The 17,328-nt window shown below is 40.3% G+C and overlaps 1 protein-coding gene across 2 annotated transcripts in view; it reads left to right on the forward strand.

Moving 5' to 3' along the window:
- The first annotated feature begins 3,651 nt into the window (after positions 1-3,651).
- Positions 3,652-17,328, forward strand: part of exoc3l4 (exocyst complex component 3-like 4) — a 52,332-nt gene continuing 38,655 nt past the window's right edge. The window contains exons 1-5 of one of the 2 annotated variants that reach the window (XM_012875977.3): positions 3,652-3,861; positions 6,108-6,370; positions 8,300-8,425; positions 12,808-13,032; positions 15,975-16,593. In XM_012875977.3, the coding sequence (XP_012731431.2) occupies positions 6,136-6,370; positions 8,300-8,425; positions 12,808-13,032; positions 15,975-16,593 (1,205 nt within the window). In that variant the 5' untranslated portion in view covers positions 3,652-3,861; positions 6,108-6,135. Of the gene's footprint in view, positions 3,862-6,107; positions 6,371-8,299; positions 8,426-12,807; positions 13,033-15,974; positions 16,594-17,328 lie in introns of those variants that run through there. The other variant, XM_036150521.1, reaches the window with a different exon arrangement.

A 17,328-nucleotide genomic window follows, 5' to 3' on the forward strand; every position in this document is an offset into this window, starting at 1 on the left:
TCTCAAGGCACTTTACAAAGTCAAGTTCAATCATATTATACAGATTGGGTCAGATTATACAGATTGGTCAAAAATGTCCTATATAAGGAAACCAGTTGATTGCATCAAAGTCCCGACAAGCAGCATTCACTCCTGGGGAACCGTAGAGCCACAGGAAGAGTCATCTGCATTGTACATGGCTTTGCTGCAATCCCTCATACTGAGCAAGCATGAAGCGACAGTGGGAAGAAAAACCACCCATTAACGGGGAAAAAAACCTCCGGCAGAACCGGGCTCAGTATGAACGGTCATCTGCCTCGACCGACTGGGGTTACAGAAGACAGAGCAGAGACACAACAAGAGAAACAAAAAAAACAAATCAAAACTAAATAAAATAAATAAAAAATAAAACTATTTTATGAACTTCATAACGGTCATCATATTCACATTTGGAATTTTATTTAGCGTGAGGCCGATGATTATTTACTCAAAATGCAAGTAGGAGTTGGTGTGTCATCATGGTTCTTCCTATCCACCTAATTCCTCTGCCCTGTGATGGTTCCAGACCAGGAGTCTCAAATGTAAAGAAAATTGTCGCTTGCTGAGCAAAACATGGATTAAACCATGTGGGGTTTACACTTTTAAATGGGATAATATGATCTTATCTCATCATTTTCATCTTTCAAAGATTAAGACTGAGAATGACCTGATTAAATGGCCTCTGAAGTACACCAACTTATTCATCAGCTATGTCAAAAACAAATGGAAAAATGTCATTTACGGCAATATTTTTATGGTGTTTTCGATGCTTTTAAATAGCTGAGAGCATAGTCACTCTTTACTTTATTGTTTTTAAGAGGTAATTTTCTGCTATACATCAGAAATTAGGTCAGTGAGGCGAATGAAGTATTACCATTCTAAAAGCGAATGGGATTAATTAGGTCACTTATTTCCGAAACTTTAAATCATACCTGATCTACTTCTTTTTAAGAAGCTGACATTTGTTCTCTGATGGACTGTCTTTCAAAACCGGTTGTATGCAGAAGCATTTAACTTGTCTTCTAAAACTGTCCAAGGATGGAGTCCAGTAACCTCTTGGGTCTTGGCACACCTCAGCATGCTGTTTTAATGTGTGTTACAGGAGCCAACTGTTTATTGATCAGAAGCACTGCGGAGCCCCGTGTTCTGATTGGGCTGCTGACCAAACATTACCGATACAGGTTGTTTGATGAAAGACAAATAAAAATGTAATGGGTCTGATGACATTGATGTGCCCTTACTGTCTGTTTCAATGCACACAGGCAGAAACAAATTGGTGGCATCCACAACAACACATGGTGGATCCTGCTGAGTGTGTACAGATAATGAAATAAACATCTATCAGACTTCTCAGTCAAGTAGACATTAGAGCTAAGATTCTGTCACACCGTATGTTCCTAACAGAGCACTTCGCTCTCAGACTGCAGGCCTGCTGGTGGTTCCTAGAGTCTCTAAAAGTAGAATGGGAGGCAGATCCTTTAGCTATCAGGCTCCTCTCCTGTGGAACCAACTCCCAGTTTTGGTCCGTGAGGCAGACACCCTATCTATTTTTAAGACTAATGTTAAAACTTTCCTTTTTGACAAAGCTTATAGTTAGAGTGGCTCATGTTACCCTGAGCTATCTCTATAGTTGTGCTGCTATAGGCTTAGGCTGCTGGAGGACATCAGGGCCTATTTTTCTCACTCTACTGATTTCTACTGTTCTCCAGTTTTGCATTGCATTACATTGAAATCACTGTCGTCATTTCAGCTTTTAACTTTTTGTTCTCTCTTTTTTTCTTCATAGTAGGTACACCTGGTCTGGCGTTCTGTTAACTGTGACATCATCCAGGGAAGACGGATCACCCGCTATTACCATCTAATATAGAACAGATTCCTGGATCAATGTGTGCTTCTGTGCTTTTTGTCTCTCTTGTTGTGTCTCTGCTCTGTCTTCTCTAACCCCCGGTCGGTTGAGGCAGATAACCGTTCATACTGAGCCCGGTTCTGCCGGAGGTTTTCCTTCCCGTTAATGGGGAGTTTTTCTTCCCACTGTCGCTTCATGCTTGCTCAGTATGAGGGATTGCAGCAAAGCCATGTACAATGCAGACAACTCTCTCTGTGGCTCTACGGTTCCCCAGGAGTGAATGCTGCTTGTCGGGACTTTGATGCAATCAACTGGTTTCCTTATATAGGACATTTTTGACCAATCTGTATAATCTGACCCAATCTGTATAATATGATTGAACTTGATTTTGTAAAGTGCCTTGAGATGACATGTTTCATGATTTGGCGCTATATAAATAAATTGAATTGAATTGAATTGAATTGAATTGTTTAACGTATACCGTCACTGCCCGTACCCACTTGTTGCTTTACAATCCTGTTCAGCTGGCTGAAAGGCTATTAAACCTTTCCCTTGCTCAGAAGGAAAATAAATCTTAATTAAAGTGGAGAAACGCACAGAACCACGGATTATGGTTGTGAAGGTAAGTGTTTTAAAATTACAGCGGCCGTGTCAGTCAGTTAACCTACTGCAAGCTAGCTGCCTGAGCAGATAGCCCTGGTCATTAACCAGCATAGATCCGGTTTTTATGCTTGTGTTGCTTTAGTAAGAGCAGGGTGACAAAAATGGATGATATTCTGCTCATTAAACGCTTGAAAACTGCTGTTAAATCTAATGGGTGTTAGTTTTTTTTTTTATTTTTTTTTTTTTTTTGGTTGCTGAAATCTATTCATCAAACTCCAAACAATAATCCATAAATGTTAGAACAACAATAATCAATAGGTTATGTTATAATGGAGGTATCTAGAATAATTATTGCTTTTCTGTTTAAAATAAAACAAATGAGATCATGTTATAGCCTACATATTGTTTTCTACTTCTTGTGCTAATACCAGGAAATCTGTTACTTCTAATCACAGCTTTCATACTGTGAAAATCTTAAACCGGCCAATCCCTAAAACATCCTATGAAAACGGTTTACTCAAATATTATTTCCAGGAAATTGGAATAAAACAAAATAAAGTAGTTAATAATGTTAGAATTTTACCTTTATTTCAAAGAACACACACAGTTTACATTTGCTTCAAATTTAATCATTTGATGGCTAACATTTAAAAGTCCTCAAGTATGTTTCTGTTTGCCTGTCAGAATCTAATTCCACCTCATCTCAAGCATAAATGTTCAGGAAAAAGCAGTGGCTCCGCCATTAAACGACCAATTTAACAAGGCTGCAACAGATGTAGTCTACATCGCCATCTAGTGGTGAGGGGACACATGCACGCACAGTGAAAAGGATTGGACTACAATCCTGCTGCTCTTCCATGTCAGGGTTTTATTCGCTGTATGCATTCATCTTTATGCATGTGAGAGGTCTGAACGCAAGGAGAGGATGTTGTAAAATAAACTTAAGGCACACAGTGAGATAACTCTGCTACTCATAAAGCATTGCATTCATTGATTTAGCTGAAATGTAATATTTTATGTGTATTCCCATGGTTTAATGTCACATTGCAGAGGGAGTAAGACAATAAAACGTTTATTTCTAAAGGAAAACCCTTAACTTTTTACGCTGCATTTTGTTTCTGCTATTCCAACAATTTGCATATGCACTTCCTCATTGTCCTGTGTAATGGTTAACTCGCGAACGCTGGGTCTCTGAGCTCAGATTACCACCGACAAAAGATTTGACTGCACTGCCTTTGTGCACTTTCTTTGGCTTAACGTTTCTCATAGTTTCTATTCTACGGAACCCTTTTAGTCAATACCAGCCTGAAAGCTTTCAGAAAGGGAAAGTAAAGAGCCATGTTTTAGATAAATGAAAGCAACAAATTTCACATTACCTGAGCTGCTGTCCAAAGGTAAGGCAACGCTTTGTTTCATCTTTGTCCTTTGGACAGATTTGCTTTTATGCTTGAATTTGAGCTCAGATTAAGAATTCTCATGCTTTTCTTTAGACTTATTTTTGATCAATTAACAGAGCAGGACGTTAAGGTGCCATTGAAGTAACCTAACAATACTTTAAAATGTATGCTGACTTTTATAGTATTTTTAGCATATTTGACATATTCATAACCTATATTTATGCTTTTGTCAGAGTAAAAGAGTAGCTCTATATCAGCTAAATTAATACTCTTTGTTAATTTTGTGTTCTATAGCTCTGGACGGTATTGTTATTGTGGCTTTGAGTGTAAAATCCTTCTCTAATCTGTTAATTACTCTGTCTGTAAACTAACACTGGGAACAAGCTATTATGATACATAGCGGATGTAGTGTGAAAAATCATTATTAGAGGTGCAACAATCAGATCTTCTGTATGTTATATATGATTTTTAAAAGCTCTGACCTGCCAAGCAATTTTAGCTGAGTCAGATGTTCCTTTAAGGACTAGAAAATAACTGAAACTATTCTGGGTTACTTCTTTCTGAGTAAACTGAAAATGTAACTGTCTTCAAAGTAAAATCTTTTAAGAAAAACGAAACCTTACAGAGTTGCCTCCCTCTTGTCAAAGACAATATACAGATGCAATAAAATCCGCCAGCTTATTATTGGATGGACGTATCTATAAAGACACAGCCGCCCCCTTTCTGCTGATCAGCATTTAGAAGTGACATTATGTGTGTAAGAATGAGCAATTAATTTAATTCAATTAAATTGTATTTATATAGGACAGCTGGAGAAAGGCACCAGCACCCCAACAGGGATAAGCATGTAGGAAAATGTATGGATGGATTGATATATTTATCTAGCATCAGTTCAAGACACATGTCGTCTCAAGGCACTTTATAAAGTCAATTCAATCAAATTATCCAAACAGATTGGTTAAAAAAGTTTCCTATCTGAGGAAACCCAGCAGATTGCAATGAACATTCACTTCTAATGAAAAAGCATAGAGCCACAGTGGACAGTTGTCTGTATTTTCGATGGCTTTGCAGCAATCCCACATACTGAGAATGCATGAAGTGACAGTGGAGAGGAAAACTCCCCTTTAACAGAAAGAAACCTCCTGCAAAACCAGCTTAAGTGTGAACGTCCCACTAGCCCTAATAGAAGACAAAGCAGAGACACAAAAAGAACACAGAAGCAATAATCCAGGAGTACTTTCTATGCTAAAGAGGTGATGGCAGATGCTCTGCCCCCAGGAGGGCTCTCAGAAAACAGAACACCAGACCAGTGGTACCTTCTATGAAGAGAAAAAAAGACGAGGAGAACATAAAGTTAAAAGTCGACATGACAACAAATAACTCAAAATTGGAGAACAGCATAACTAGAGGTAGCTCAGGGTAACCTAAGCCACTCTAACTAAAAGTTTTAACAAAAAGGGAAGTTTTAAGCCCAGTCTTAAAAGTAGACAGGGTGTCCGCCTCCACAGGAGAGGAGCCTAATAGCAATTACTGTTACTCAGCAGTGCAGGTAGCATGATATCACTTTTATTTCAGATAATATATATAGAGATAAATTTTTATTCACAACTAAATATAAAATAGGCAAATTATGTCAAAAGCATATGAATAAACTTAACAATGCAAAAGAGAATTTCAAGAATAAGGCTAGAAAAACAACTTTAAATTTGCTTTTAAAAACTCTTTCAATTAAGTTTAAAAATCAGCTGGTTCTGGCCATTAGCAAAATTCTTTGTGTATCACTGAAAATGATTTAAATATATCTAATCCAAATTTTACAGACTTCATTAAAGTTTGACAGACTCTCTGTTGTTGATTACTAAACCACAACAATAAAGAAAGTTTTACTGTCTTGCTTTTTTATTGGTTGGTGTTGTTGGTTTGTTAGCTGGCTGAGAATGGTTCAGTAGGAAATCCATGTGAACTTCAGTAACTAACAGTGAATATTAAGCGGATGACAGGTGAAAAATCGGAAAGGTCTCTCCACAGCTTTTAATTTCTGTTTTGACATTGCAGCTTGCTCTCAGAGATCCTGTGTTATCTGTAAACAAAGCATGTCTCTGACGGCCAACCACGGTCATCGGGGTTAATAACGCAGCGCATCCACTGTTTCTTCCACTCAGCTGAGTTGAGAAGCACAGAGCGGATCGACTTTTCATTTTTTGGTGGATTCTAAAAATTTCGTTTGACATTTTCTCCTACAGTCGTCTGTTGTGCGGCTCACCGACGATAATGGATAAGTCCAGCGAAAACCCAGAAGAGGACAGCGTGTCCCTCCAGAGCAACAGAAAGGTGCAGGCAAACGGAGTGGTGAAAGAGGCTCTGGGAGTGCTCCAAACATTCAGACAGAGCATTAGGCGGCCTGCAGACAAGAGTTCACCCAAGATCAAGGATTCAAAGGTCACATCCAGCACACAGGCAGAAAATATGTCTGAGTCGGCCTTGTCTCCACCACCAATCTCACCCAGTAAGTAACATTCTGTCTGCCATAACCTCTGCTGTGATACTGTGCTTTTAAGCAAGGCCTGAATGATAGGGTAAGGTGTATTGAGAGCTCATGAGTGAAGGGTCCCTTTTTCCCCTAGAACCACAGGTGGGATGACATTGTAATGAACTTTTCACCCACTGAATAGTTCTTAGAGGAAATATGAGCTAACACTGGGGGGATTCTGTCCCAACACAGGGACTTTATTGCTCTTGCTTTAAAAACTATTTGTGCCTTATTGTACCTGTGAAGCATTTTGGTCACGTTGTTGTGTGTAAGAGTGCTATATAAATGAAGAATGGGTTCTGTCTTTTCAACCCACACACCAGGTGTCATAAACTTTAGCCTTGCAGCTGTTGGGCTGTCGTTTACACACGAAGAAATTCTCAAACAGCTTTTGGTTTATGCTGATATTTCCAATAATGCTAATAATGTTGATAATTGTATTTTAATAATGATAATGATATTCTTAACCTACAAGACATTTCTAAAAGAACCCAGCAGAACCCATGTGCACAGCACTTTGAAAGTCTTACTGAAAAGGGCTATATAAATAAACGTACCTTACCTTACCGTACCTATGGGAAACTTGCCTTACTGATATTTGTATTGTAAATAAGCTGATATGCAGGTCCTGGAGAACTACAGCACAATCTGGGTGTGGCTAAGCCAAAAGACTAAAAACAAATGACTTCTTGTTTGTTCTGATTAACCATATTCAGTAACAGAAAAAACTTTCATTGTTTTAAGATAGTCAGACCTGGTTATTAGAAAGAAGACTTACACATCTCCCCTTTAGCATTTTACATTTTGTCACAGCAAAACCACATAATTCAATGTATCTCTTTGGGATTTTATGTGTGAACATCACAAAGAGCCCCGGTAAATCACTGACAGTATAACTATTAGTCCTGCACTCCACTAATCTGGCTCTTTGTAATACAAAACTAATAAATAAATGAGTATAATGCTAAAAGTCAAAGCAAAAATTTAAATATACAATAATTTATGAAATTTTGTTTGACTCACTTTGGAAAAAGAGTTTTGGAAAGAAGGGTAACATGTGAGAGACATCTTCTTTTCTGTATGATGTGATATTTATAAGGTATGAAATTCCCCTTGGACATTCCCCCAAGATACCAGGAAGCACATCTGGTAAATGCTGAAACAACAACGACAGTAGGTCACACTTTTTAGGATACCTTACATCCATCCATCCATCCATTTTCCAAACCGCTTCTCCCTCATGGGGTCGCGGGGGTGCTGGTGTCTATCTCCAGCGTTCACTGGGCGAGAGGCGGGGTACACCCTGGACAGGTCGCCAGTCTGTCACAGGGCAACACAGAGAGACAAACAGGACAAACAACCATTCACACACACACTTACAGGATACCTTACACTTCCTGAAATACAACGAAGGGATTAATTAAGATGACATCCACTTCTATGAGACTTTTAAAATTGAATACAGATATATTGTGACAGGATAAGTAAACAAATATTTAACAAGCACAAAGCCTATCCGGACAAGACACTGCTACTACCATACCTTTATTTGGCTCAGGATAAGATCAACTTCGTGCATGCATCAGTTTCATTTACTGCAGGTCATGTGATCTTGTGTCAATAGCATTCATTGTCAGCTGACATGTTGAGGAAAATACCCTCGAACAACCTGCTAATGTTTTGACAAAGCAGCCTATTCTGTTTCCAGCGTACATGAATCTGCATTCCTCAGCCAGTTTGTTAGGTAACCACAAGGACAAAGCTCTGCCAAGTAGTTTGAAACAGACAAGCAGGCACGCACAAATAAAAAGCTTCTGTAAGGTGAACATGCTAAGACATGACCCGACACAAATATTTACCGAACGTTGTGCTGATATTAACCTCCTTTCCTTAACTTTATATCAGGTCTTAGTGCTGGCTCTCCAGCCACGTCACCGAAGAAGACCATCGGTGGCTACTTTCAAAAAGCAGAAGAAGATCAGCCAGACTTCACATTACACAAACACAAGTCTCTAACTCGCTCAAAGACAGGTAAAGTAGTCATTTGACGTAGAATCACTTTGCTTCCATAGTCCTAATATTAAACTTCTATCTATCTATTTTTTCTGTTTGTGGGTCAGTATCTATGGCGTGATAAGACATGTGGTCAGACATGGTTCTGTTGGCGGGTGCGACTTTGCATGCAGACAGGAACTGTGACCTGGATGAGCCCTGTATGGACGTTCTTTCAAAAACATGTTTTGACAATACAGACGTTTAGCGCATAAATAAGGCGGAGCTTAAGCCTAATGTCCTTTGTCAACAATACATGTTGGCTGCTCTGGATTGGTTGGTTAGAAGATCTTTTATTCCCCTTAATAAATTAATCCGTCATTAAAAAAACAGTTTTTTTTATTTACACAGAATCTTTCTTTGACAATGAAATTAGTTTCATGAGCTGAAACAAAAGTAATGTTTAAGGAGGGAAACACTTTTTCACAGCTCGCAGAAACAGGACCTATATTTATTTTTTAAATCATACAGTGAGCAGAATTGTAAAGAAGCTGAAAGAGCTCTCTAAATTTCACCATTAGACACCTGCAGCACGTCGAGGCCTTAGGGTTCCACGGTTCTGTACGTACAGTTAGACCTTCCAACCAGTTGCTTGTTGCTACATGCCCATTTAGGAGGAGTGAATGTTGCAAGTCAGTGACTGGATGCAGTCTGCAGGGTTTCCTTAGACAGAACACTTTTGAGTGTATTTGAAAAATAAACTTAACTTGACCAAATTATTGTTTTTTACTCTTAACAAAAAGTATATTGAGACGGCATTTCTTCTGGATATCTAAATGCACTGAATTGAAATTGAATTAATCACATTATTGCTTAAAACTGTTGAGGCTTTTCTGCTGACCGTTTATTAAACAAAATGGTGATGTTAAAACATTGTGGGTCCTTGTTAACATTGCTAGCTTAGAGAAAAATATCCAAAGTTTTAATCCTTGCTATGCCTGGAATAGATTTTCCTCCATTGATTCTCCAGTTTTACAGTCGTAAATCTTGCTCTCCATTGTCTTCAGTAATTAATACTTTGGCTGAGACATATTTGGATGATTTCCAATCTCTGTTTTTTTAAACGTTTGTCCTGACAATGATAATATACTACTGCCAACCAATTACAACCACTACATCACAGGAATATGTAACAACAGCCTTCAAAATACAGTCACCAATCTGAAGTCTTTGATCCACAGCTCACATTTAAAAGCCATGTTAAGCACAAAATGTCCTTCTTCCACCTCCCAAATATTGCTAAACTTTGGATTTTACCCTCCCTCTCTGATACAGAAAGGCTCGTCCATGCCTTTGTCTCCTCCAGACTTGATTATTGCAACGCACTTATTTATCACTGGGATTCCTGGCAACAACCTACAGAAATTACAGTATGTTCAGAATTGCGCTTTCAGGAATCCTGATGAGATTGCTAAAACATGATCATATTACCCCCATTCTTCATTCTCTTCATTTGCGTCCCATCTCTTGCCAGATCATCTACAAAATCTCTCTACTTACCTTCCATCTTATTTAAAAGTCCTTATTAACTTTTACTGCGCCTCACATACTCTCCATTCTTCCAACACTGACCTTATACACGTTACCATGGGAGATCGAGCCTTTTCCTGTGCCGCCCCACGGCTGTGGAACAATCTGCCTCCACATCTGAGGGTTCTACAGACCCTATCACATTTTAAAACAGACCCTTAAAACCTTCCTTTTTGTCTCATTTGTAAGGCCTTTCTTTAATGCTTTGTTTTGCTTTTAGAACAAAGCATTACAGGAGGGCACTTCTATTAAAGTATTTATTTTTCACATTTGTAACAAATACAGAGGTGAAGTCACATTTCTGTGTGAGAGAGCAGTGATTATATAACATGCGTTTTACAAATATTTCAAACAGAAAGATGAAATGATAACAGATTTGACATCATTAGATCTCTTTTCAGCACCTTAAATTAGAGCTTAGCAATGCAGCCTCGAAGGGGCAGAGTGTTCTACGTCTTATTGTTTCTGGTCCCATATAAATACAGAGATAAATACAGTGGGTAGTGTCAGGAAGGGCACTCGGAGTAAAACCTTTTGCAAAGTTCAAAATTTCAGTCAATAACATGATGTTCATACCAGGTCAGTCGAGGTCCAGGCTAACAATGACCATTGTTGCTGGTGACCGACCGGGTGCCAGTAAAAACTGGGCTACTGTTGATCAGCAAAGAAGGAGAGGAGAGAGACAAGGAAAGGCAAGAGTTTAGGACTGCGAGCAGGAACTTTAAATGTTGGGACTAAGACAGGAAAAATTACAGCTAGCTGTTGCTAGCTGATGATGTAGAAGAGGAAAGTGGACATACTGTGTGTTGTGGAGACGGAGTGGAAATGTAGCAACGCTGGAAGCTTTAGAGCAAGGTTCAAGCTCTTCTACCACGGTGTAGATGGGAAAATAAATGGTGCAGGAGTCATCTTGAAGGAGTTTGTCAGTATTGGAGGTAAAAAGAGTGTCAGATAGGGTGATGACTCTCAAGCTAGAAATTGAAGGTGGGATGTTTAATGTTGCTAGTGTTTATGGCCCACATATAGGATGTGAGTTACAGAATAAGAAGAACGTCTGGAGTGACTTAGATGAAGTGATGCAGAATATCCCCAGAGATGTGAGAGTGGTGAGTGGTGCAGATTTCAATGAACATTATGGATCTGGAAAGAGAGGTGATGAGGAAGACATCAGCAGGTTTGTTATCCAGAACAGCAATGTGGAAGGACAGATGGTGGGTTGCAAAAAGGATTGAAGTGGCTGTAGTCAATACTTCCTTCAAGAAGAGGCAGGAACACAGGTTGACCTACAAAAGCAGAAATGAGCACACAGGTGGATTACATATTGTGTGTATGATGTAACCTGAAGGAACTGACTGCAAGGTAGTGGAAAGTGAAAGTGTTGCCAGACAGCACAGGATGGCAGCGTGTAGAATGACTTATGACGAGGAAGATGAAGAGGACAAGGGCAGAGCAGAGGACAAAGTGGTGCAAGCTGAAAAAGGAAGATAGTTGTGTTGCTTCCTGTGAGGAGCTGAGACAGGCTCTGCGTGGGTATGAGGTGCTTCCAGATGACTCGATAACTACAGCTAATGCTATCAGGGAGACCGATAGGAGAGTACTTGGTATGTCTTCAGGAATAAAAGTTGATAAGAAGTCTTGGTGGAATGAGGAGGCACAGGATTGTGGGTTTTTAGGGAAACAGATCAGTTAGGAAGAAGTAGAACACTGTGAGGAGTACAGATAGTTGCCAGGAGAACATAACGTGAAGCTACAGCTGGCTAAGACCAAACAAGGGCTTACAGTGACTTGTATGATAGGTTGGACAGTAAGAAGGGAGAGACGAATTTAGACAGGTAGGGAGACAGAGATGGGGAGGATGTTCACCAGGTTAGGGTGATTAATGATCAAATAAGGAAGGCATTGGAAAGGATGAGTGTGGAAAAGAGGTGAAGTAAAGTGTCAGGTGTGTTTGTGGGATAAAAGAGTCTCAGTGAGAGTGAAAGGAAAGGTGTAGAAGACAGTAGCGAGACCAGTGATGTTGTCTGGTTTAGAGACAGAGGCACTGAGGAAGAGACAGGTGGCAGAGCTGGAGGCAGCAGAGATGAAGATGTTGAGGTTCTCTTTGGGAGTGATGAGGATGGATAGGATCAGGAAGGAGTACATCAGACGGGCAGCTCATCTTAGCCGTATTGAAGATAAAGCCACAGAGGCAGGACTCAGATGGTGTGGACATGTACAGAGAAGGGATGGTGAGAACATGGATAGGAGGATGCTGAGGCTGGAACTGCCAAGCAGGAGGCTTAGAGGAAGACCAAAGACGAGATTTATGGATGGAGTTAAAGAGGACATGAAGGTAGTTGTTGTGATAAAAGAAGATGCAGAAGATAGGATTAGATGGAGACACATGACCACTCAAAGGGAAATCCAAAAGAAGAAGCATTTAGCCTTACCAGCATAATGAAACAACAGTGTTCCTTCAGAATCATGAGCCTTATCTTGACACTGACATATCCAAATGGATATCAACATTTCCAAATCCAGTATGTTCCGTGACAGTCAAATTACAAAGTTGAGCAAATTTGCTGCAGTTTTTTTTTCAGCCTTCCTGTTATTTGCTGAAAGCCTTACTCTCTCTTGCTCCCTGGCATTCTGAAGAGACAGCATGATTATTTCTGCATGCCATGGAAAATACAGCATTCTTTAAATTGCTTCTTAAATTGCAATAGCTTACTGAGTCTTCTGCAGTGAGAAACAGCATCCACATGTTGACAGCGCTTACAATGGTGCATTCATTGATATGAAAACAACAGACTTTTGCTACTTTACTGAAACTGTGTGCTTTCCATTATCAGATCCCAACATGTCTAGTCTGGGGGGCTCCATTTTGAAGAAAGGAGCCTCCCTTCGTAGAAGTCTAAGATTTAAAAAGGACAGTAATAAGGCAGCCAAGCAGGAATCTCCCATCTCTGATGTCTTGACCGAAAGGACGGGGGAGAACGAAACGGAGGAGGAGCAGGTGTTGGACGAGATTGAGGAGTCGTACTCACTACCTGAAATACCTCAAACACCATTGTCAGGTACACACCCCTACACATCATCGTATGCCTTCACAATCCATTTATTTAGGTTTTATTCTGTCTTTTCTTCACTGAGTTGAAGCAAATGTGAATGGAGAGAGTTTGTGTTCTTAAATAAAAAAAGCTAGAAAGTGTGGCATGCTTTGTATTCAGTCCTATAATTCTGATATCCCTAAATAAAATCCTGTGGAAGCACAGATGCTCTATCTAAAACAAACTGAACCAGAGCTACTTTGCACAGAAGGATGGGGCAAAATGTTATATCTGTACATGTGCAAAACTGGTATTGACACGTATTGCCTCATGGGCTGAATGTACATGAACACATCCTTTCCCAGAATTTATTTGTAAAGAAAGTTAAAATTAATCCTTTCCTTCCACTTCATAATTATGGTCAACTTTGATGGGGTGTCATATAAAATCACACTAAAATTCATTGGGGCTTGTGGTTCTAACATGACAAAATGTCAATAAGATTATAGGGCATGAATTTGTTTGCAAAGCACTGTATTATTGCATATTTAGACTTCTGCATTATTTTTGATTTTTAGATAAATTTCTATACGTATACAGGAAGAAACCAGTAACATATGTTTTTCCACAGTGTACATTTATATAGATAAAATCTGAATTGAGGGGATACGTTTTTAATTTACAACATGCGTCTTGAAAATCAATAGATTTAGACATGTAAATACTTTTTGTAGCAAAGGTTGAAATGTAATTTCTGTTCTCCACACATCTTGTGACAAACAACAATCTGAAACTGCAATCTTGTCTCATCATTGTCCGGTCATCCTACTTCGTCTGTACTTTATCTGTTTTTACAACGCCAGCAGCTAGTGACAGTAATCTTGTCTGTGTTATAAACGCACAACATCACAGGCAACGCGTGTAGTGTAAAGGTTCATGTTGAAAGATAATCTATTTTAGGGCAGGGTAGTCTATCAAAGGACAACATAGAGACACACAGAACAAACACCTAAGGGCAATTTTGAGAGACCAATCACTAACAATCTGTTTTTGGACTGTGGGAGGATGCCGGAGTAACACCACGCCTGCACAGGGAGAACATGCTGACTCCATGCAGAAAGGCAGGGATTTGAACTCAGGGTCTTCTTGGCAACAGTGCAACTAAATGTGTCACTAGGTTTAAATTGAGAGCGACTTCTTTTTATGCCCAAAATCAGGAAGGAAATGTGTGAACATCTCCAGTGTAGCACGTTCTGTTGTTAGATAGAAATGAAAATCTATAGAGAGTAGCATCGTTCAGCCTTCCTGATATCTACTGCAGTCAGCTCAGGGACAGCTTGCTCCTTCATCTGTACCGTGATACGTATGTCCCCAGAGTGGTACCAACTGATGTTCTCTGGCATCTGGCTCAGCTTCATGTATGAATTGACCAAAAGTGCAAAGTTGCAAATCTAGCATTGTTTTGGCAGCCACAATCAAGAGAAAACATGTCTCCATAGAACATGTGATTTCATTTCAGCTTCTTCCATATTGTTGTTCATCACAAATTCCTTTTTGATACCGACACTGATACCAAAAATGACTAATTTTAAATCATCATGGAGTAGCTACAACTTTGCATTGAGACATGCAGTGGTTAATGTCGAAAGCATTTAGTTTTGGTGTATTCACTAATCACAATCAGCTTTAATTGACAAGTTTGTGTATACAAACAAGGGATTTAACTTCTGTTTCCCTTTGATCCCAATGAAGACATATTAAGAACAAATAAAGAAATATTGTTTGCAAGTAAACAGTATACATACAAACTTCTACAAAAGACAAAGACCTGGTTGGATTGGTGCAAATACACACGGTAACGATCTAGGCACTCCGATTGTTAGATGTTCAACAAGCTGACAGCCTGAGAGAAGAAGTTATCTCTGTGGCAGCTGTGTTTTATAAATATTGCTTGTAACACTGACCAGAAGGTAAAAGTCTGAACAGTTAGTGTGCAGGATGTGAGGGATCTGCAGCGATGTTAGCTGCCCTTTTCCTGACCCTAGGCCTATATGAGTCCTGGATGGACGAAAGGTCAGCCCTGATGATCCTTCTTGCAGAACTGTTTGGACCTCTCCTGTTTTGTGGCAGCGGCAACCAGACAATGATGGATGTGCACAAAACACACTGAATAATGAAAGTGTAGAGGATGACCAACTGCTCCTGTGGATGTTATACTCATTGAGGTGCTGCAGGAAGTGTAGTAACTGCTAGGCCGTCTTCTGAAAACTGTGAGGAGGAACATATCAAACCCCGAGAAAGGTTGGTTCCTTGGAACCGGAATTGACCCACAGTATAGTGTGTAGGTATGCTTTGAAAGTCCAGCATCATCTCCTCTGTCTTCATCGGGTTAAGCTACAGGTGGTTCCACCTCCTGTCTGTATGTAAACTCGTCATGGTCGTGATCCAGACCAATGACCGCGATGCCGTCTGCAAACTTCAGAAGTTTCACAGACGGGTCCGCTGAGGTGCAGTCATTTGTGTACCGAGACAATATGAATGGAAAGAGAATACACACTAGAAAGACCAGCTGTGTTGGTGGTTCTTTCTCCACGAAAGATGATGCCTAGCCTCACCTGCTGCCGCCGGTCAGTTGGGAAGCAGGAGATCCACTGAAAGGTGGAGGCCGAGGCTGTCAGCTGGGTGAGCTTCTGGTGGAGGATGTCTAGGCTCATGGATCCTGGCAAACGTTCCTGTGTGGCTGAGGTGGTGCAGCAGGACATGTAATCCCGACAGTTAGCATATCAAAAATGTATTTTGTCACAAATTATCAAGGAATTCAAATAACAGCAAATGCGTTTGAACACAAACTATTTGGCTTCCAGTAGGTTAGAGTAAAATTGGAAGAGTTGTAATAATATCTAAGTGACTTTGTAGATTCTATTACAAATCCAGAACTTCAACCTGTTTTCTTACCTTTTTACCTTCAGTTATGCAGATCAACAAGCTGATAGAGATGGAGGTGCTGGAGGAGGCTCATCTGAACCTGCTTGCCATGCGACTGGAGCTTCAGAAGGAGCAAGAGCAATTTCCTGATGACGCTCCTGTGGAACTGGCAAAGAAAGAAAAAGACCTGATCCTCCTCTATACAGACCTTAGGAAAAAGATTTGCACCATAGTCTGTGATTCCAACTCTTTTCCTGCCAGGAACAAAGCACTGCTGGTCCATGTGGCTCGTATCATCCAGGAGGAGGAGAAAAGGGCCGAGGAACGAGGAGGGCTGCCAGACAGCTGGATGGAGGCCTGGAAGGAGGCGGTGTCTGAAGGTGTGCAGGTCAAGGTGAACAGTGTTCATCTGGAGAAGAAGGAGCAGAATCCGTCCTGGTTGGCGGTTCATCTTGGACTCCTGGGAAAAACCATTGTCCAGGATTTGGAGAATGTAAATCGGGATCTGAGATGGTCCTACCCACCCAGCTTTAAGGTCTTTAGCAACTACGTGAAGAGCTACCACAGAATTGTCGGGCTTCACTTGAGGAAGCTGGAGCCACAGGTGACTGAGATGAAGGATCTGTACGCTCTCCTGGACTGGATTCTTAACAAATACAAGAGGTAAAGGGGTGAAGGGATGGGTCGCCAATCTGCTGTTCTCAAACTTCACAAAGATGATGAACTTAGATTTGTTGCTCGATTCGCAGCTGTGTCTGTGTCTAAGCTGTGACAGGCATATTTTCTAAACATGGTCATCAGTGGATGGTATGTGCACTGCCTGGTAAAAGAACTCACACATCTTGATCTTGTTTTGTCTTTTGCCGTAATCCACTCTGTGGCTAAATCTGCTAGTATGCTTGACACAATGCAGTCAGGCATGTGTTGTTCTCCTGGCATCTGGCAAACTCCGACTCACACACTGGATTGCCAGACAGAGATGCAGAAGATGTCCCTCCAGAGAACATGTTTACTACTCTAGAGGCCAATAGTGGAACACTAATCAGAAGGAGACGCATTGTGTGGAAGTCACTGACTGCAGGAAGTCGGCGCTATCCATGCCCCAGCATGGGCTGAACCCGCACAGCAATTTTATGTTGCCTGAGTTGCTGTAATTCCATTAAATCTGACTGACCTTCGGCAATTTTGACATACTTCCAAAGACGCTGTTTTTGCAGTGAACGATGGCTTTATAAAGCATCGACCCAGGAATAGCCAATGCGTAGTTTGTAAAAAAAAAAACTCTATCATGTGAAATAATAGCATATGAAAAGCTCATTGCTCTTTATCTCATTGTTCTAAAACTTCACAGTTGTGTAGGATTTTGTGTGTAAAAAGTTCAGTTTGACATAAATAGTT

This window comes from Fundulus heteroclitus, chromosome 19 (genome assembly GCF_011125445.2).
Source record: "Fundulus heteroclitus isolate FHET01 chromosome 19, MU-UCD_Fhet_4.1, whole genome shotgun sequence".
In the NCBI taxonomy this organism is placed as follows: Eukaryota; Metazoa; Chordata; class Actinopteri; order Cyprinodontiformes; family Fundulidae; genus Fundulus; species Fundulus heteroclitus.